Below are 23,088 nucleotides of genomic sequence, written 5' to 3' on the forward strand. Positions count from 1 at the left end.
TCTAGGAGAACTCCTTCACTAAGAATTTGGTGTTCGGAACATAAAATAAATTAAAACCGCAACCGAGAACGCATAGAAACTTATAAGCTCAGCGACGAAAACATGCATTCTTTAGCAACAATAGTTCAAACCTTCTTTCGAAATACATCAAAAGTGCAGCATAGGCAAACAAAGACAAACTCCTCACACCAATTCAATTTACAGGGGTCAGCCACATTTTAAATTTAGTCTAGTACATAATGGCAAACATAAAAAAATAAAAAGGAGCATGTCCTGGGTATGAAGCTATCCAATAAAAACATGCCAAATTCCCATGAATTTGAAGCTATCCGTAATTTGAATCATAATGGTATACACGAAATCCGTCAATTTGACGGAATTTAATCTTTGAAGTGAAATACAAATAAAACCTTACCCTTGATTTTTACATTTCGAAAATTCATCATAGCCTACGATGAGTTTGTAGCAAAAGTATTATTTTCTTAAGTTTCATAAATTTTCAGATGCATATGTGGTATACCTAGTATACGGAACCCGTCAAATTGACGAGTGGGTTGATTAAAATTATTTTATTTCATTCAGTTGTAACATTTTTTCTAAAAAAATGAAATGACGAAATAAAAGGGAACTATAAACCACCCATTATTATTATTTAAAAAATCACGATAATGACATAACTAAAGTGGCCTGAAACGGAATTGCTAATCCACTAATTCCTTTGGTATTCGAAACTTCTGGCGACATTGGTCAAAATATGGCAATGATAAGATATTGGTTCATGTGTTCGGTAAAACAATAACAACTTTTACAATAAATTAGCATTATGCAAACAAATTTCTATGAAAACCATAACTTGTTAAACGATGCATAATTTAAGAAAATAAATCCAATCTAATACGTATTTTAATGCATCCATCAATTTGACGAGTGTTCGTAGAGATAGGTCTATGTGAGACGCCCGTAAACTTAGTGTTGAATATGAGTTTTTCGTGCAAATACTTTATGAAAGTTGCCTATTAAAGTGAGGGCTTGAGTATGATTCGTACACTATTCCACAGTACAGACTGCTCGAATTTATTTGGGAAATTGTGTACAGCAATTATCCGCAGTTCGCGATACTCGATATACGCGAATTCGCAGTACGCGATTTCTCTAAATTTGACAGCTATAAGTGTTTTTTGCAAATATTTAGATTCTATGAAATATTTTATGCTCTTTTTGAATTTCTTTAATGTTCTTAATGCATTTTGCATTGAATTTGAGCAAAAGATACCTGTTTTATATCAAAAAACTTCAATGCAATTCTTCGTGGCGATATTTTTCAACCCTTGAACCGGTAGTGTAAACTATTTTTCCATAGGAATCCGCTATACGCGAAAACTCGAGATATGCTATTGCGCTCGGTCCCGTACGATAGCGTATATCGGATAATGACTGTAATTATTTTGATATCTACTTTTGTGTGTGTGTCGTCTATTACATGCTTGATGTAGGATAAAGACTATGCACTTTAGTTGTTAGTGTTATCTGTGTCTGTAAAAAATTACCGTTCATGAGCTCGTTAGTGATGATGATTCTCGTTTTATTATTTTTCAAGTTAATAAATAAACATCGAATGACTTAACATGCCCGTTGTTGGCACGATATCGACCTCGTGCGAATTAGCCAAGCAAATAAAAACAACGAGCTGTCAAGAACTGCGCGAATAATTTATTATGAAAACATCAGATGGCTGGACAGACAAGCAGAAAGATAACCCTTAATATGAGACAAATATATTAGTGATTTTAGGGCCAATTAGCAAAAAGGTCGGCTAAGGTCGTTAAGCAGGGTGAAACGGGTCAAACGCAGATCAGCTGTTCAACAAAAAGCGACATCGAACCAGAAGCAAAAGTAATCCCAAGGATAGCAGTCTAATTTTAAAATTGTGCAATAAAGTCTAAATAAGTCTAAGTTCTAGAAAATTCTACCCATCTACTCATATACTGTTACACACGTAACAACATGGGTTCTAGCCGCGAATGAACCGTGCCCCCATACTTAGGACATTCTGCTATGATAATTAATAAATCACTGAAATCCAAACCACTAGCGGGTACAGGCATGCCTTGACCGACAATGGTTGTTGTGCTAAAGAAGAAGAAGAATAATAATAAAATGAAAGTGTCTGCATAGTCTCGAGACTCGCACGCGGTACATAAACTCTGGGTGTGACGGATAACTTCAATTGCTCGACTTGACGCGATTCAACGAAAGCTCACGCGATACGCCCTACACCTACTACCCTGGCAGGATCGCAATAATCTTCCTACGGATACTGTGCGGTGACGTCTTCTAGGCCTTGAGCCTCTCTCGATTCGGAGCCCCATAGCACAGTGCTCTTTTATCATCGGTCTGTAAAATTGCTCTATCGACTCACCGCCTTTGCTGCATCATCTCGATATCTACGCACCGTGCCAACTAGACATGGGCAAAATGATTCTTAGCGAAGATTCGAGCGGGCTGTCTCTTTTGCTTACTGCGAATCATGAGCGAGCGGTGATTCGTCCACTCGCGCTAACCATACCTTTAATTGGACTGGATATATAGGTGATATCTTTCGTGAGGTATTGCTTAAATTGCTTCTTGCAGTTTGTTCTCGAATAATAGAGTTTAGCGCTCTATGATGATTAATACGTGTGTTTCGAATAAGCAATGTGGGTCGACGACAGTAGGTTGTGATTTTTTTTATTAAAAAAACGTTAATTTGAGCTTTATTTTTACTTAACCACAATAAAAATATTTGCTGTTCTTACATGCACCTATTTATATCCCGTATAAACCCGACAGCGAGCGAAAGAATCATATTTTTCTGGAATGAAGAACGACGAACGCCCGGTCACTATTGGGTGAACGAGCGAGCCTTATGATTCCAGACCACTTAGGTCTAGAGAGAATCTACGGGTCGTTCAGTCTCGCTACAGCACTGGCCGGTCAGACCCTAGGTTCTGCATGTAGGCTGGATTCAACACTGTATCAGATTGCTTCGACTTCAACCTTCGACCTTTGCGTGGGAAAGGGTGGAATATCATCATCAGCAATATAGGCTTAAGTTAAAAGTTGTATTCACAAACACAAAACTTCAAGGGCAAGAATCGATCGCTGTTCAAAGGTACAACGCGCAAAATTCACGCGCAATTTTGATCACTAAACAAAGTTTGCAATTCCTACTGTGACACCAAAGGTATATACAAACATTGAACAAAAGCTTCCCAAAGGACATTTGTTCTAAATTTTTAACCATCTAATGGTGCTGAGATACCAAAAATTGTGCGCGTTGAAAGCGTCAATCTGTGCGTGCGAATGACCTTCTTCTTCTTCTTCTTCATTGGCACAACAACCGTTGTCGGTCAAGGCCTCCCTGTACACACTAGTGAAGTGAGCTTGGCTTTCAGTGATTTATTGTTACCATAACAGAATAGTCAGTCCTACGTATGGGGGCACGGTCTATTCGGGGCTTGAACCCATTACGGGCATGTTGTTCAGTCAAACGAGTTGACGACTGTACTACCAGACCGACCTTCTTCTATCGGATGATAACATGGTGTCCAATTCGTTTCAGATTCATTTGCTTTAATATTTTTCGAAAAAGAAGGCACATTTCAGGCGGCGCCATTTGGTGAAAATTTGGTGTTTTTGGTATAAACTGACTATACCAGCCACACCACAGACGATTTCAAACAGCTTGTTCTAAAAATCTCTTAAACTGGTGCAGTTTAAGGAAAGTTAAAGACGCCAGTTTAAGGGAAGTTAAAGGCGCCAGTTTAAGGGAAATTAAAGGTGTCAGTTTAAGGGAAATAGCTCGAAACCCCGATTTTCGAGCTCGAAAATGTCAATTGGGTTGTGTACAAAAATTTAGCATTTAACTCTCGCTAATACTTTTATGGGTTAACAAACAGAGCCAACCTGCGTCAGCGATTTAAATATAAATAATACTCACGTATGAACATCAACTGCATTTTCTGTGAACAACAAAGGGGTGTTTTTGAAAATTTTATCATAATTTTCAATCAAGATCTCGATGACCACGTTATTGAATTTTATATCAAGTATTGCTGCCACAGTTTCTTCCGCAGCTCGTAACAATGTAGGGCCGAATACAACTCCTAAATTAAAAACTGACATCTTATTTCGATCACTATTCATTGACACCCTAAACAATAAATAAATATAAACAATAAATATAAAAAATCAGTTTTATTAATTTACATTATTTTTACGAAACATCTTACGCTTTTAAGTGTTGAATGACCATATCCAGCATATCCAAACGATTTTTTGGTAATTTGTATACCAGTTGATGTACTTCATTGATTCTTTGCAGACGTGTTTCTTGTTCTACAATAAAAAAAGAAAAACAGACTTATGTATAAAGAGTCCAGTACAAGAATCGAAATGTCTATAAAAACCTACAGTAAGAATCTTTTTTATTAGAATTGCAAAAAATGAGAGCATTGAATGTGACAATAGAGATAACACGCGAATGAGCCGACAGTCAACTCCTCTTCACTCATTAACACTTTGACGGTCGCACATTTCGCTATCATTTCTTCACCAGGCGTCGCAGCTATTGTTCTAAAAACTGCGCAGTTCGTCGGGGTGTTCTCTTGTTCTATTCTGTTCTGAGTAATTTGGTCAGGAATCAGCTGTAAAATGTATTTACTATAGCAATACGAAATGCAGTTAAATAATGAACAACGCACAATACAATAAAATGCGAGAATCGAAAAACTGCATCGCACCACAGTGGTGTGCTCGGCCGTCAACAAAAGTTTTCTTCATCGCACCACGGTGGTGTGCGCCGTCAAAGTGATAAAAGAGTTGCCATTTTGATTCGGTTTCTTTTATTCTCAATTGCACAAAAAAGCGTGCACAATGCTGTTTATATAGAAGTGTTAGAGTAATGGCAGCATGTTTTCGGTAGCTTCATATAACAGCAGCTGTGTATGTTCGTTGGGGCCCAAAACGCTGCTACACGACCCGAAATCTTTTTGACGTAGTTTGTTTTTTAAGTTTTTGGCTAGAGTTTTCGGTTCATGAACCGAGGCCTCAAGGCCCTTCACAGTGCTTCATCGGATGCGATTTTATCGTAAGGCCTGTCACAATTTTATACGGGTTTTGATTTATACGGGATCGTCGGACGTTTTTTATTTTGTCTGTCTATGTAATTATGTAGATTATGTAGAAACAACATGATTTTTTTATAATGGTAAAACAATTTAAATCATTCAAATAATCGAAATATGAACCGAAATAGCCCGTGACATCAGCGTCCGATAAAATCGGATAGGATGGGCGCTGTCACGAGCCTAAGACCACATCCCGCATACAACATTGAACTTGTAATGAAATGTTTGAAATGCATCCTACAATTATACATAGTTTGTTAATGTTAATGTTTCAAATTAAACCTATAATTATATATAGTTAATTAATTATAAATAATAAAATGACCTTTAATGACCGTTCTTACTTAATAAAAAATACTTACTAGCAGCAGATATAAAGGCATGGTGTAAACGATATGTCATAAGTGGTTCATCTAAATTTCGGAGATACTGTTTTAAAGCACTTGCTATTGTTTTGCTTTCCAAAATATCACCCTGTCCCACGAATTGTTCATCTTGGGAAAAGTTAAGACGCTCTTTTTCACTCTTCTTTCGATCCAGTCCTACTTGTAGCAATTTATTTATTTTTGTACTAACACCACCGATACGATATAACCCCTGAAAGTATACGTATCAATATATTAATGAATGATAAATAAATTTTCTTATATTTAGGATGTACAGGGTTTCTTGAAAATTTCGAAAGGCAAGGCAGAATAATTTGTATCCGAAACGATTGTTTACGCTTTCAGCATTAAATTATTCCGCCTTGGCTTTCACTATTTCCATAACGTATAATTTTGCGATTTGAATTACATAGTTAGTCGTTCACCAAAAGCATTTGAACATATTGATTATATAAAAAAAGATTTATATGCTTGTTGAATCAAAGAAAACAATCTTTGGGGCCCTTCACGATTCTCGTCAGCTTTTTGTATGGAGTTTGGCAGTTGAAAGCTGAAATCATGTAAACATTCCCTACAAAATCACACCTAAAACTACCTTGCAATTTTCAGTCTAGATTGTTCTAGCCTGACAGCTAGAATTAGAGCCGAGTATCTGCTCGAATAAATAGCAAAACAACATGGTGTATACATTTATCGCAAGGTGCATTAAAGAGATCAGGTGATGGAATCGAGAATCAAAGTGTATGTAGTCCCGGTGGCCTCATAGCGTGTTTTATAACCAAATTTGAACGTCGCTTTTTGACAGCACGGGTTTGGCTATAGCTCAAAGAGGATATTGCCCAGAGGTTCTCAATGGGATTGAGATCCGGGCTAAGGGCAGGCCACTTCATTGTTTTGACATTGTTGTCAGCAAGCCAAGTTTGGACAGTCCCGGAAGTATGCTTAGAATCGTTGTCTTGCATAAACATCCAAGACCGAGGAAGGTTTTTTCTAGCGTGTGATAGTAAATGAGTATCAAGAATATCTCGATACCCAAACCGATTTAAATTACCGTGGATTCGAACCAACGGACCCATCCCATAGTAGGAGAAGCGTCCCCACACCATGAGACTACCACCGCCATGCTTGAAAGTTTTGAAGCAGTACTTCGGATCAAGAGCACAATTAACAGGGCGCCGAACCAACCAGCGTCCGTCCGAACCCTGTCGATTGAATTTCGACTCGTCTGACCACAAAACCCTGCGCCAATCCTCCTCATCGAAGAACATGTGCTCAATTGCAAATAACACCCGTGCGTTTTTATGCGCAGGTGTTAAATTGGGCACTTTGCGTGGCACTCGCGCGAGTAGCCCAGCACTGACCAATCTTCGCTGAACTGTTCTCGGCGTCACCGCCAATTTCAGTCTGCCTCGGATCTCTGGTGCCGAGCTAAACGGATGTTTCTTCGATATGTTTACGATCTTACGGTCTTCCTCCGCCGTGGTCTTCCGAGGACGTCCGGGTGACTTGCGCGTTTCGGTTGTCCGAAGCGCGTTTGCCACAAAGGTGCGCGATCGTTCCATCACGAACTCGATCGTTCTGCGCTTAATGCCAGCAGCCGCCATTCGCTTAATGATATAGCGCTGATAATCGGTACAATGTTTACCTCGACCCATTGTTACTAAAATTGCTTGCTTAGACCGTCAAGAACACACTGGTTAAAAACTTGGACACGACTGATGCCGTGCACTGCCTGCGTTCTGCTTTTATACGCGATGAATCACATCGTTGTCGAGCAGCAAAAAAGCGTATTGATAAAAACTATCAATGAGTAAGCGAGTGAGCATCTACCCATTCAAAACCAGAACAGAATACTGCCGCGCTCATGAAACAAAACGCCCATTGAAAAGAACACCTGCGCTCTTGCTCAATGCACACATAAAGTTTCCCATGCGCACACAACGTTCAAAGCAGAGATGCACGCATGCCTTTCAATGGCGTGCACTGGTGAAAACACCTGTGAGGGAATGCCGAGTTCATTGCTATTGTGCGCGTTTTCATTTCGCACCGGTGTCGTATTCAAATTCATGAAACAGCACACCTGCATTCTCGTCCGAGGAACAAGCGCTGCTGTCGATGCAAACTTTAGCTTTTATCCAAGTGTAAACACACGCTGTTTCACATGATGACACACATAAACAGAATGCTTTCAACCCAATATGAAACCATGTCAAGCTACGTTTCTTCAGACAAAAACCCGCACACACACACACACACACACACACACACACACACACACACACACACACACACACACACACACACACACACACACACACACACACACACACACACACACACACACACACACACACACACACACACACACACACACACACACACACACACACACACACACACACACACACACACACACACACACAAACACACACACACACACACACACACACACACACACACACACACACACACACACACACACACACACACACACACACACACACACACACACACACACACACACACACACACACACACAAACACAAACACACACACACACACACACACACACACACACACACACACACACACACACTGAATGGGATTGTTCAACAAAGGGGCGTACGACACATGCACTGATCCCGAACATCGCTGCATGGACGAGCAGAAAACACGGCGAAGTGAACTTCTACATAACTCAGTTCCTCTCCGGCCATGGGTGTTTCCGGAGTTACCTTCACAAGTACCGTCACGCAAGCTCGCCAGACTGCTCAGCGTGTGTGAGCATCGTGGAGTCAGCAGAACACGTGCTTTTTCATTGCCCTCGTTTTGCTGAGGAACGTCATGAAATCACCGTGAAGTGCGGAACAACAATCAACGGAACAAACCTGACCGAGGTGATGTTAAAGAATGCTGAAACATGGGAAGTCATAGCAAACGGCATGCGATCAATACTGATGAAGCTGCTGGCCTTATGGAAAGCGGATCAACGACTTGGGCGTTCGTAAATAGTGTTGTGCGTATTGTGAAAGTGTTTAGTGTATCTGTGCACGAATTGAAGTGAGCCTGTAACTCAAGTGAATGCATACTTTCTGCGCTTTTGTGGGGTATTACGAGTGTCTCCAGGACTGTCATTCTGTCTCGCGAATGTGGTCCATGTTGCAATAGCGAGATGTAATGCTAATGCATAGCCCTTCCCCAAGAAGCATACCGAAAGGTGAACCCATGGGGAAGGGTAGATGGCCCAAGGAGGGGGTTTACTGGGTAAAAATCCTATGTCAACACCCGTGCGACAACGGGAGTCTTTCGAAGATTCCCCCTCCTTGTAAAACAAAAAAAACACACACAAACACACACACACACACACACACACACACACACACAATGTACATGCTCCGATCAAGAAGATGTCGGTGGGCATCCTGTCGTCGCTAACCTGTATTGAACGGGAACTGCTTACCATGAAGATGAGGGTGGAAAGGATCGAAAAGGCGTCTATGAAACCCAAGGCAGGCCTTACAACTACACCGATCTCGGGGAAGAGAAACAGGAAGGTGAGAACACCAGAGGAAGCAGAGGAGGTAAAACGGGCAAAGAACGATGCCCCAAATTGTAACCAGATAGCCCCAGAACCTATTGAAGAGCAGGAGAAATCAGAGAGTAGCGAGTTATGGAGCACGGTGGTCAGCAAAAAGGCCAAACGTAGCAAAAAGGCCAAACGTCGAGACAAACGAAGAGTCTACACACAAGGACATACTTCGAAAACTGAAGACTGATCCCAAGCTACAGCCGTTTGGCAAACAAGTCGCACGAGTTAGAAGTACCAAAAATGGAGGTTTACTCTTTGAGCTAAAGAAGAACGATGGTACCTGCAGTGAAGATTATTCCGAAAAAATCCAAAAGGCCATCGGAAAATCCGGAAAAGTAAAAACCTTTGGGCAAATGGAGACTGTCGAAATTCGCTATATCGCTGAAGAGACAGAGGCAGCTGATGTCGAACGAGAAGTGCGAAATCAATTTGCCTGCACCGAAGGCTGTAAATTGGAAGTAAGAATGAAATCTTCTTACTCGGGTATGCAGACTGCCATCGTTAAACTTCCAGCAAAGCTAGTGCCGGCGATGACAGCAGCAGGGAAAATACAAATAGGCTGGTCAGTCTGCCCAGTGCGGGTCAGCACTCCGAGCAGAAAATGCTACCGCTGCTGGCAAACGGGCCACATCTCACAGGACTGCAAGGGTCCAGACAGGAGTAAATGCTGCCTGCGCTGCGGAGATGAAGGTCACTTCGCTTCTGCGTGCCAAAAAACTCCTCGATGTGTGTTCTGTCCAGCTGGTTTCAACGCGCATCATTCGAGTGGAGCATTCTGCCCAGTGACGAAAAAAAACAACATCATGGAAGTAGTCCAGATAAATCTGAACCACTGTGAAACAGCCCAGGACCTCCTGAGCCAGGTATTGATTGAAGAGGTGGCAGATATTGCTATTATATCAGAGCCTTACAGGGCTCCAATCGGATCTACGAATTGGGTGGCTGATAAAACTGGCGCAGCAGCAATTTGGGCGGTGCGAAGATATCCCATTCAGCGGGTTGTTTCAAAAACGTTCGAGGGCTTCTGCATAGCCGAAGTTAACGGAGTATTCTTTGCCAGCTGCTATGCAGCTCCTAGCTGGGAACCAGAAAAATTTAGTGAAATGCTTAACAATCTATGTGCAGCACTGGAAGGATGCAGTCCTTTGGTGATTGCCGGCGACTTTAATGCCTGGGCTGTCGAATGGGGGAGTAAACGGACAAATAACAGAGGAGAGGCAGTGCTCGAAACTTTTGCCCAACTTAATCTAGTTCTGGGAAACGTCGGCTCAACCGCTACCTACAGCAGAAACGAAAGGACATCTATGATAGATATTACGTTCTGTAGCCCATCTCTGGCCTGGCACCTACACTGGCGCGTCAGCGATACTTTTACAGGCAGCGATCATCGTGTGATACGGTATGCTGTCAACAAGGGGCAAATGAGTAAACTAACTTTGGCGACGACAACGGATATAAGAGAGGCCCTGAATTTCGGTGACTTTGGAGACGTTGCAAATCCTTCTCAGCTCGTGTCCGCACTGAGCCGAGCGTGTGACGTCACAATGCCTAGAAGGAAAACACCAATAAACACCAGACCACCGGAATACTGGTGGAATTCTTCGATCAAGAAGTACCAAGCTGAGTGCATTGCTGCTCGTAGGAAACTACAACGCGAGAGCAATCCTTCTAACAGAGAGCTACTGAAAATGATCTACGTCAAGCTAAGATCAGATCTTAAAAGGGAGATAAAGTTGAGCAAAAGAAAAATATTCCTTGAGCTACGCGACGAAATAGCTCGGAAGCCTTGGGGATTGGCTTTTGAAACTCTTATGGACAAAAGAAGAACCAAGGAGCCTGTGGAAAGATGCCCCGTGAAGCTTCTCCAGATAATCCAGCAGCTGTTTCCTACCCACGGCCCTCCGCTACTGGTGAAGACTGGTACTGGTACTGGTGAAGGGTAATGCTGCCTTTCAACGGAAGCGATGTGGGGCTCGTTACTGCGAGATCATCACCATCTATGTGAAGAACGCCTTCAACTCTGCTAGCTGGGAGGAAATAGCAAAAGCTCTAGAGCGCATGAAAATCCCCTTGCATTTGTGTCGGCTACTGAGAAGCTATCTCAGCGGGCGCGTTCTACAGTATAGCACGGAAGAGGGAACAAAAATAGCTACCATCTCTGCTGGCGTACCGCAAGGATCAGTACTTGGCCCCACCTTGTGGAACATTATGTACAACGGAGTATTAACCCTGGCCCTACCCACAGGAGCTGAGGTCATCGGGTTTGCAGACGATATTGCACTGACTGTCGTAGGAAATAGTGTAGAGGAGGTCGAGTTGCTGTCTACGGATGCTGTCGGCAGGATTGACGATTGGATGTGAGAAATGAAGTTGGAAATAGCACACGCCAAAACGGAATTTATTCTCATAAGTAGCCACAAGGAGGTCCAAAAAGCGCACATAATGGTAGGCACTAAGCAAATAGAATCTATAAGAAGCCTCAAATACCTTGGAGTTATCATAGATGACAGATTAAAGTTCCGAAAGCACCTTGAGGAAGTTTGCATAAAGGCCACAAAAACTGCAAACGCGTTGGCTAAATTTACACCCAACATAGGTGGTCCAAGCAGTACAATAAGACGCTTACATGCCAACGTAGCCATTTCTGATATAAGGTATGCAGCACCAGTATGGGCACACATACTAAGAAATAAACAGAACCAGTACGCTATAAATAAGGTGCACCGAAAAATGGCCATACGCGTTGCTAGCGCGTATCGTACCATCTCATATGAAGCAGCATGCGTAATTGCGAGTATGATGCCCCTTTGCATCACCCTAGAGGAGGACTCCGTAAATTTCCAGAGCTCACGCGCGGGAGATACTCGTGCTGTATCCCCAAAGGAGGCAAATGAGGAGTCCATGCGAAGATGGCAGGCGGCTTGGAATAACGCTTGTAATGGGAGATGGACCTTCACGTTAATCCCCGATGTAGCAATGTGGATAAACCGGAAACATGGTGACGTGGAATATTTTGTCACGCAGATGCTCTCTGGCCACGGGTGTTTCAGGAGCTACCTCCATAAATTCCGGCACGCTTCTTCACCTCGGTGCCCAGTATGTAAGGACAATGACGAGACTGCGGAACATGTAATGTTCTACTGTCCACGTTTCCCAGAGGAGCGCCAGCTGCTTGACACGAAGTGCAGAACCGCCGTAAGACAGACCAACCTAGTGCAGCTGATGCTACATAGCGAAGAGTTGTGGGAAGCTGCAACAACATGTATGAGACTGATCCTGACAAAGCTAAACCAGCTGTGGAGAGGAGATCAGGACCTGGGACGCGTGTGAACGTGGTACGGTTTGGAGTGTTTTGTATGTGTGCCCCATGGAGCAGTATGCGAAGTGTGAAGTGCTTGGTGTATTGATTGTGAGCTCTATTGCTGTGTGATGTTTGATAGTACTTTTGATCTGTCTCGCGAACTCTGGTTCATTGTGCAATAGCGAGGATGCAATGCTAATGCGTAAGCCCTTCCCCAAGAAGCATACCGAAAGGTGAACCCATGGGGAAGGGTATATGGCCCAAGGAGGGGGTTTACTGGGTAAGAATCCCATGTCAACACCTGTGCGACAACGGGAGTCTTTCGAAGATTCCCCCTCCTTGTAAAACAAAAAAAAACACACACACACACACACCCACACACATAAACACAAGTAACGTGGCAAAACAAGTGCACGGTGCGTTGAAAACACCAGAGTTCTATCTTAATGACGGTGCCCGCTGCGCAAAGCGACGGAAGAAATCACGGAGTTCTGAGATTTTATCATGCCTTCCCGCTGCGCAAAGCGACGGAAGGCGTTATGGCGTTCTGAGAATTTTATCATGCCTTTCTTTTCTCTCCAACGGCAAATTTGTCGAGCAGCTCGTCGAGCTGCCCGTCCCTGGCTCCGCCTCATACCCCTCGCCTGAGCGCGCTGCCGAAGGTTTGGATATGTTGGTGCGTCAGACGGCCAATCGCTGTCAGCCGTCGTCCGTGCTTTTTCCCTCCATAGCGCCATCTCTTTCTCGCGTGTGGTCAATGCTCGCGAACTGTTGTGGCGCCAAAAATGCCGTTAACAAACATTGCGGCGATGAAGTTACATTTTCACAAATCAAACCAAAAAATCGCAATGAGTTCAAACACTGCAATATAAAAATGACTAAGGAATCGCTAGTTTACGCTAGAAGGTTTGCTGTGCAACGCGCTGAACCCTGATTCGCATTGACACGTTCAGTCCGGCGCTGATTTTCATCAACTTTCCGTTCCACCAGCATCAAGAACGCAAGCTGATTGTGAAACCAGCATCCTGGAAAGTTTACTGGTAGTCCCTGGGACATGTCATCGTGCTGAACGTGTTAAGCATTAAGCATAACTTTGTTACCCTAAGCTTTTGCTTTCGTATGCTGTAGATTACATAGATATCCTGAGCCATCTGCGCGTGGGTGTGAGCGTGCGTGTGTGTGCAACACTTTCGCCAAATGTGTTTTCTTCCGGAAAGTTATGATCCATCGGTCAAAGAAAGGAAGGTGTTCATGAAAGGCGGAAAGACGAATTGAGGCCCCTGTCAATGGTAACTGATGACCGGGAGGAGGGGGTACTGATACACAGCTGTTGGAAGATTGAACGGTATACTTAAATTTCCAGCGGATGAGGGGGAGGGGGGTGGCCATGAGACCCCTACGATCATCGGTCACAGGCCCTAAAATTGTAGTAGCCATGGGGGAAGGGGAGGTGCAAATGGTTCTCCAGCCACGGAGCCCCAACGACCATCTTTCCGGGGGCCCTTATCGCTAATACTCTGTCCAATTGTAGACATACGGCATACTACAGACTAGAGATCTTCGGCGACCGCCTAGTCCGCCTACCGTTAGGTCCACCGCTGGTTCATGACTGGGTGTTTTTTTTTATCGTGGAGGTGCATACTTCCCCCTGCCTGCAGCGTATGCATCGGGCAGAAGACAGTGTGGCAGTATGCAAGTTGCACGCTGGATAGGAGCGATCCCGCGGCACCTCATTACTCACATCTGCATGCCCGGCGTGGGTGCTAACCGCGTATGAACCGTCCGCCGTAGCAAGAGCTGACTATCCGGCTACGTGGTACTCAAGTCCTGAATAGGCCGGTATGATCGCGTAGGCCATAATGACAATAATAATAATAATAATAATAATAATAAGAAGAATTTAACATAGCAGTCCACACTCGGGGAAGGACTGCCGGCAATCGGCGTCATAATAACTACTCCAAACCAACAAGTCACCAGAGTTTGGACGGACAGGTGCAGCACCATACGCGCACCGTAATAAACAAATCCAGAATCCTCTTTTGTATGGATTCACTTCAAAATGTTGTTTCCACTTGCGCCCGCTAGCTGAATTAGAAATAAATGTGCAACATATCACACGCACGTTTGCTTAGATCGTGTGTCTTTTTAATACCCCCAACAGCACAGCCGATCGCAAAGATGCCAATGCCAATGGTTGTGTTGTCTCTCAGGTAGCGAGATCGAAATTGCATGGACTTTGTAGCCGTAGCGGATGAAAATGTACGCATCAGAATAAAATAGTTTTGGGGGTTCCAAACGCACGCACACATACAAACACGCGCGCAAACTCACACACACATACACACACACACACACACACACCGGCAAATTTGTCGAGCAGCTCGTCGAGCTACCCGCCCCTGGCTCCGCCTCATACCCCTCGCCTGAGCGCGCTGCCGAAGGTTTGGATATGTTGGTGCGTCAGACGGCCAATCGCTGTCAGCCGTCGTCCGTGCTTTTTCCCTCCATAGCGCCATCTCTTTCTCGCGTGTGGTCAATGCTCGCGAACTGTTGTGGCGCCAAAAATGCCGTTAACAAACATTGCGGCGATGAAGTTACATTTTCACAAATCAAACCAAAAAATCGCAATGAGTTCAAACACTGCAATATAAAAATGACTAAGGAATCGCTAGTTTACGCTAGAAGGTTTGCTGTGCAACGCGCTGAACCCTGATTCGCATTGACACGTTCAGTCCGGCGCTGATTTTCATCAACTTTCCGTTCCACCAGCATCAAGAACGCAAGCTGATTGTGAAACCAGCATCCTGGAAAGTTTACTGGTAGTCCCTGGGACATGTCATCGTGCTGAACGTGTTAAGCATTAAGCATAACTTTGTTACCCTAAGCTTTTGCTTTCGTATGCTGTAGATTACATAGATATCCTGAGCCATCTGCGCGTGGGTGTGAGCGTGCGTGTGTGTGCAACACTTTCGCCAAATGTGTTTTCTTCCGGAAAGTTATGATCCATCGGTCAAAGAAAGGAAGGTGTTCATGAAAGGCGGAAAGACGAATTGAGGCCCCTGTCAATGGTAACTGATGACCGGGAGGAGGGGGTACTGATACACAGCTGTTGGAAGATTGAACGGTATACTTAAATTTCCAGCGGATGAGGGGGAGGGGGGTGGCCATGAGACCCCTACGATCATCGGTCACAGGCCCTAAAATTGTAGTAGCCATGGGGGAAGGGGAGGTGCAAATGGTTCTCCAGCCACGGAGCCCCAACGACCATCTTTCCGGGGGCCCTTATCGCTAATACTCTGTCCAATTGTAGACATACGGCATACTACAGACTAGAGATCTTCGGCGACCGCCTAGTCCGCCTACCGTAAGGTCCGCCGCTGGTTCATGACGGTGGTTTTTTTTTTTTATCGTGGAGGTGCATCCTTCCCCCTGCCTGCAGCGTATGCATCGAGCAGGAGACAGTGTGGCAGAATGCAAGTTACCCGCTGGATAGGAGCGGTCGCGCGGCAACGCCATCATTCCGCACATCTGCATGCCTGTGGTGGGTTCTAACCGCGTATGAACAGTCCGCCGTAGCAAGAGGTGACTATCCGGCTACGTGGTACTCAAGTCCTGAAAAGGCCGGCATGATCGCGTAGGCCAGCAGTGTCAAACTCATCTCATCAGAGGGCCGCTAGTACAAATTTTCAGTGATTCGCGGGCCGCAAAGTTGAGAATGGAAAATATACCCCAATGTTTATGTAAAATACTTTTTTAGATTTTTATTGTTAAACAAATTGTCTTTTGTACTCCTCGCTTCTTATCTGGAATCGTTTGTTATCTACAAATTCGCGATGTTATTTTTATATGTGCTCTTTTTTATATGAGAAAAATTTTTAATGTACTTTCAATGTTATTATTAAAATAGAACATTTTTCATTACTCCCGTTCTCTTACGGCAGTTCTGCTAGAAAATATCTGTCAAACACACTTTTTCACTTAAGTAGGAGAAGTCTAGCAGCCTACAGTGATTCTTTTTCAAACAATCCGAGCTATCCATCACTGGATGAATAACAAAAATATTTTCTTACAATTTTTTGACAGATCAAGAGAAAAATTGTTATAACACGTGTTTAAACATTATTTTTCGCTAATTTCCAAGTTCCAAGTGTTCTGGTGATATATTCATTTCTTATAACAAGAACCCGTATTTTACGAATAACTTTTTTTTAAATTACGATAATTTTATCTCACGAAGAGTCGTGGTGTGTGATCCCATACAGATCGGCAATTCTATTTTTGACACTTAAAGGGAGATGATTTGCGAATTGAGTAATTGAGGACTGTGGGAGCTAATCTATTAATAAGCTTTGTATTGCAAAGCTTAGGCATTTGATTATTTTTATCCTTAATCTAAATCCTTTAGGCTTTTGGTTTTGATTTTTGGGGAGGTTGGAAATAACATTAATTCGTCTTGCAGAATGTTGGGTACAAATAATTTCAATTTGGCTACAATCATTTTTATTAACATTTACGGTGGCATGATTATGACAAAAAACAGAAGAGGCTCCAATCGAATATCAATGATGTAACATTCTAAAGTGGGAAAAAATTCGGATTCGGATGAATCCTTTACTTGGCAGTCGGGGGCATGAAGATTGTCAATTTCGGCGGGACAACCGATGACTCCAACGGTTCCGAATGGCTCTAAACGGCTCTATAGGCTTCGGACGGCTCCGAACGGAACTGTTGGTTTGATTTGGCCGGATTCGAAGTTGGAATAGCTATGATCGGAAATGGTTTTGAGCCGTGGATGCGATTCCGACAATCAATGACTAGTTGTTGAAAAATTTCCTAGTGTGTATCAAGTTATTTTCATTCCGTTTTCGTTTGTAGACAGTTGACGCAATTTTTTTCCATACAGAATGTGCAATCGAGTGTGCACAAAATTATGCTAATATTCAGAATTTAATCGAAACATAATACGACTGAGCTTGCATTCGATTCAATGATTCTTAAGGGTCTCGATTGAAATGTACCTTTGTGTAGAATAAGTTTATGAGATGTTATAAGTACATTCATGTTAGCTTCGAAAAATATACCAACAAAAGGATTGTTCTTCTCTTGAAAATTTAATACACTTTGACAAATAGTAATAACAGATTTATGGTTTGCAGTGCTTTTATCAATTCTCAAAATACTCTCGCGGGCCGCATTCAGAATCGACGCGGGCCGCATGCGGCCCGTGGGCCGCCAGTTTGACATACCTGGCGTAGGCCATTACGCCAATAATAATAATTATAAAAATAAGAAGAACTTAGCATAGCAGTCCACACTCGGGGAAGGTTTTTGTTTTGAATTTGGTGCTGCCGGGTCTACTGCTGTGGCGCGACAAATGCACGAAATGCACTCGACCAAAACATGAACCTATCGATCCGAACCCATTCCAAGGCATTGCCGGTCAATCGGCGTCATGATACCGACTCCAAGCCAACAAGCCACCAGATTCTGGATGGATAGGTGCAGCACCATACGCGCACGATAATAAACAAATCCAGAATCCTCTTTTGTATGAATTCAATTCAAGTTCTGTTTCCACTTGCGTCCGCTAGCTGAATTAGAAATAAATGTGCAACATATCACTCGCACGTTTGCTTAGATCGTGTGTCTATTTAATACCCCCAACAGCCAATGCCAATGGTTGTGTTGTCTCTCAGGTAGCGAGATCGAAAATGCATGGACTTTGTAGCCGCAGTGGATGAAAATGTACGCATCAGAATCAAATAGTTTTGGGGTTTCCAAACGCATGCACAAACACAAACACACAAACACGCGCGCTCAAACTCACACACACACGCACGCACACATGCATGAACGCGCGCACGCACGCACGCACACATGCATGTACGCGCGCACGCAAGCACGCACACATGCACGTACGCGTGCACGCAAGCACGCACGAAAGCGTGCACGCCAGCACGCACCCACGAAAGCGCGCGCTCGCGAGCACGCGCCCCCGAAGTCGCGCACGCGATCACGCACCCTCCACCAACTCCCCCTCCCGCACGAGCGAGTACGGCTACCTTATCGGAAGAAAGGCTGGTTCAGCTATCATGTAGCGCATCCTCATCCCTAGCGCCGGGCGGGGTGGGGAATCGCGACATGATAGAGTGAGCGGTCACTTTCCCCGCGCTGTGTGTGTGCGTGTGTGTATCGAGACCCGAAAACTCGAGACAGATTTCGGCACATTAAAAAAAAAATTATTGCCACTATACATTGTGCTACATGATGCTTAAAAGATCGTTGAAGCATCAAACATGTTTAAATTAAAAAATAATTGAATTAGTGTTAGACGTTCTCCTACGCTTGTTTTAAATAGGCTTCGTCACCCTCGATTGCCACGGGCATCGAATGGTCTCATCAGCAGCGGCACGAAATAAAATAAACCATCAATACACCGATAACACTTTGAATCCCAATCCAGCTTCTCCCACAGCGTCTCATGGTCGCACACAAATTAATAAATGCTAACACCCACCAATAACAATAATACACAACCGCAATGCACATATGAGTATCAACGCATACACCGCAACAGCCAATCAGCTGGCGGCGGAAGGCACGGGCAGAAGCGCAAGTAAGGCAAGGCAAGGGTGAGGGAGGGAGAAGAAGCAGACGAAAAAATGGGCGCCAATTATTTTAAAACTTTTGACCGTTTTTTTTTGCTCCGCCGCCACAAATAGTTCGTCTATTTCGCCAACAGATGGCGCTAAACTTGCTCGACCCAGCGCAGGAATCGCTGAAGTCCAGCGCAGGGAACGGCCCGCTGCGCAAATTCGAGCAGTTTCCAGCGCAGAAAATGTACCAAAATCTGCGCTGGCCAGCGCAGATTTTAACCCGTTCCCTGCGCTGGACTTCAGCGATTCCTGCGCTGGGTCGAGCAAGTTTATCTGTTGGCGAAATGGACGAACTATTTATGGCGGCTGAGTAAAAAAAACGGTTAAAAAATTTAAAAATATTAGCGCCCATTTTTTCGTCCGCTTCTTCTCCTCCCTCACCCTGCCCTGCCTTACTTGCGCTTCTGCCCGTGCCTTCCGCCGCCAGCTGATTGGCTGTTGCGGTGTATGCGTTGATACTCATATGTGCATTGCAGTTGTGTATTGTTATTGGTGGGTGTTAGCATTTATTAATTTGTGTGTGACCTTGAGACGCTGTGGGAGAAGCTGGATTGGGATTCAAAGTGTTATCATCGGTGTATTGATGGTTTATTTTATTTCGTGCCGCTGCTGATGAGACCATTCGATGCCCCTGCCAGTCGAGGGTGAAGAAGCCTATTTAAAACAAGCGTAGGAGAACGTCTAATACTAATCTAATATTTTTTTTTAATTTGAACATGTTTGTAGCTTCAACGACCTTCTAAGCATCATGAAGCACAGTGTATAGTGACTATAAAATATTTTTTTTTTATGTGCCAAAATCTTTCTCGAGTTTTTGTGTCTCGACACACACACACACGCACACAGCGCAGGGAAAGTGACCATTCACTCTATTATGCCGGGATCCCCCACCCCGCCCGGCGCTTTGGATGATGATGCGCTATATGATAGCTGATGATAGCGGAAGGGGAGGGGGGTTTGGTGGGGGGTGCGTGCTTGCATGCGCGCTTTCGTAGGTGCGTTCTCGCGTGCGCGCGTTCGTAGGTGCCTTAGCGCGCATGTGTGTGTGTGTGTGTGTGTGTGTGTGTGTGTGTGTGTGTGTGTGTGTGTGTGTGTGTGTGTGTGTGTGCGTGTGTGTGTGTGAGTTTGCGCGTGTTTGTGTGTGTGCGTGCGTTTGGAAACCCCAAAACTATTTGATTCTGATGGGTACATTTTCATCCGCTGCGGCTACAAAGTCCATGCATTTTCGATCTCGCTACCTGGGAGACAACACAACCATTGGCATTGGCATCTTTGCGATCGGCTGTGCTGTTGGAGGTATTAAAAAGACACACGATCTAAGCAAACGTGCGTGTGATATATTGCACATTTATTTCTAAATCAGCTAGCTGACGCAAGTGGAAACAACATACTGAATTGAATTCATACAAAAAAGGATTCTTGATTTGTTTGTTACGGTGCGCGTATGGTGGTGAACCTGTCCATCCAGAATCTGGTGGCTTGTTGGTTTGGAGTAGTTATCATGACGCCGATTGACCGGCAATGCCTTGGAATGGGTTCGGATCGGTAGGTTCATGTTTTGGTCGAGTGCATTCCGTGTATTTGTCTCGTCACAGCGGTAGCCCGGCAGCAACAAAGCCAAGGCAAACTCTTACCCGGGTGTGGACTGCTACGCTAAGTTCTTTTTATTATTATTATTAATGTTGTTGTTGTTGTTGTTATTATTATTATTATTATTATTATTATTATTATTATTATTATTATTATTATTATTATTATTATTATTATTATTATTATTATTATTATTATTATTATTATTATTATTATTATTATTATTATTATTATTATTATTATTATTATTATTATTATTATTATTATTATTATTATTATTATTATTATTATTATTATTATTATTATTATTATTATTATTATTATTATTATTATTATTATTATTATTATTATTATTATTATTATTATTATTATTATTATTATTATTATTATTATTATTATTATTATTATTATTATTATTATTATTATTATTATTATTATTATTATTATTATTATTATTATTATTATTATTATTATTATTATTATTATTATTATTATTATTATTATTATTATTATTATTATTATTATTATTATTATTATTATTATTATTATTATTATTATTATTATTATTATTATTATTATTATTATTATTATTATTATTATTATTATTATTATTATTATTATTATTATTATTATTATTATTATTATTATTATTATTATTATTATTATTATTATTATTATTATTATTATATTATTATTATTATTATTATTATTATTATTATTATTATTATTATTATTATTATTATTATTATTATTATTATTATTATTATTATTATTATTATTATTATTATTATTATTATTATTATTATTATTATTATTATTATTATTATTATTATTATTATTATTATTATTATTATTATTATTATTATTATTATTCTTATTAATATTATTAATATTATTGGCGTAATAGCCAACGCGATCATGCCGGCCTTTTCAGGGCTTGAGTACCACGTAGCCGGAGCCGGTGGCTAATCCCTTGCCACGACGGCCGGTTCATACGCGATTAGAACCCACCACGGGCATGGAGATGTGCGGAATGATGGCGGTGCCGCGGGCCCGCTCCTATCCAGTGTGCAACCTGCATACTGCCACACTGTCTCCTGCCCGGTGCATACGCAGCAAGCAGGGGGAAGGATGCACATCCACAGTAAAAAAAAAACACGGTCCATGAACCATGAACCAGCGGTGGATCTAACGGTAGGCGGACTAGGCGGTCACCGAAGATCTCTAGTCTGTAGTATGCCGTATGTCTACAAGTGGACAGAGTGTGAGCGACAAGGGCCCCCGGAAAGATGATCGTTGGGGCTCCGTGGCTGGTACTGTTTAAGTATACTGTTCAATCTTCCTACAGCTGTGTGTCAGTACTCCCTCCTCCCGGTCATCAGTTACCATTGACAAGTGCCTCAATTCGTCTTTCCGCCTTTCATGAACACCTTCCTTTATTTGACCGATGGATCATAACATTCCGGAAGAAAACACATTTGGCGACAGTTGTGCACACACACGCACGCTCACACCCACGCGCAGATGGCTCAGGATATCTATGTAATCTACAGCATACGAAAGCAAAAGCTTAGGGTAACAAAGTTATGCTTAATGCTTAACACGTTCAGCAGGATGACATGTCCCAGGGACTACCAGTGAACTTTCCAGGATGCTGGTTTCACAATCAGCTTGCGTTCTTGATGCTGGTGGAACGGAAAGTTGATGAAAATCAGCGCCGGACTGAACGTGTCAATGCGAATTCAGCGCGTTGCACAGCAAACCCTCTAGCGTAAACTAGCGATTCCTTAGTCATTTTTATATTGCAGTGTTTGAACTCATTGCGATTTTTTGGTTTGATTTGTTCGCCGCAATGTTTGTTAACGGCATTTTTAGGCGCCACAACAGTTCGCGAGCATTGACCACACGCGAGAAAGAGATGGCGCTATGGAGGGAAAAAGCACGGACGATGGCTGACAGCGATTGGCCGTCTGACGCACTAACGCATCCAAACCTTCGGCAGCGCGCTCAGGCGAGGGTATGAGGCGGAGCCAGGGCGGGTAGCTCGACGAGCTGCTCGACAAATTTGCCATTGGAGAGAAAAGGAAGGCATGATAAAATTCTCAGAACGCCATAACGCCTTCCGTCGCTTTGCGCAGCGGGAAGTAAGAGGTGACGCTCACGTCACGCTCACGTTACGCTCATAGGTGACACGATTGCTCACTATAGGATCTTCCTGTACGAAAAAGTTACTCACTATAGAACGGTTTTGCTAACCAACTATGGGTGCTTGGATGATTTTTATTTCTTTGCGGTGTTTCCATTCTCCGAGGTAACAAACAATGGGCCTCATCGCGAACGAAAGTCGATAACGGAGTGGATAATTTAGCCGATCGGTTAGCAAAATTCCAAAGTT

General features: G+C 43.0%; 1 protein-coding gene across 3 annotated transcripts in view; it reads right to left on the reverse strand.

The window, feature by feature from the left end:
• LOC120894796 (rho GTPase-activating protein 26) overlaps positions 1–23,088 on the reverse strand; it is a 233,603-nt gene that overhangs the window by 29,967 nt on the left and 180,548 nt on the right. For all 3 annotated transcript variants that reach the window (XM_040297622.1, XM_040297621.1, XM_040297620.1), the window contains 3 exons: positions 5,531–5,765; positions 4,272–4,377; positions 3,980–4,192 (listed from right to left, as the gene is read on the reverse strand). In XM_040297622.1, coding sequence (XP_040153556.1) covers positions 3,980–4,192; positions 4,272–4,377; positions 5,531–5,765 — 554 coding nt within the window. The remainder of the gene's footprint in view (positions 1–3,979; positions 4,193–4,271; positions 4,378–5,530; positions 5,766–23,088) is intronic.

Source organism: Anopheles arabiensis, chromosome 2 (assembly GCF_016920715.1).
Source record: "Anopheles arabiensis isolate DONGOLA chromosome 2, AaraD3, whole genome shotgun sequence".
Classification (NCBI taxonomy): Eukaryota; Metazoa; Arthropoda; class Insecta; order Diptera; family Culicidae; genus Anopheles; species Anopheles arabiensis.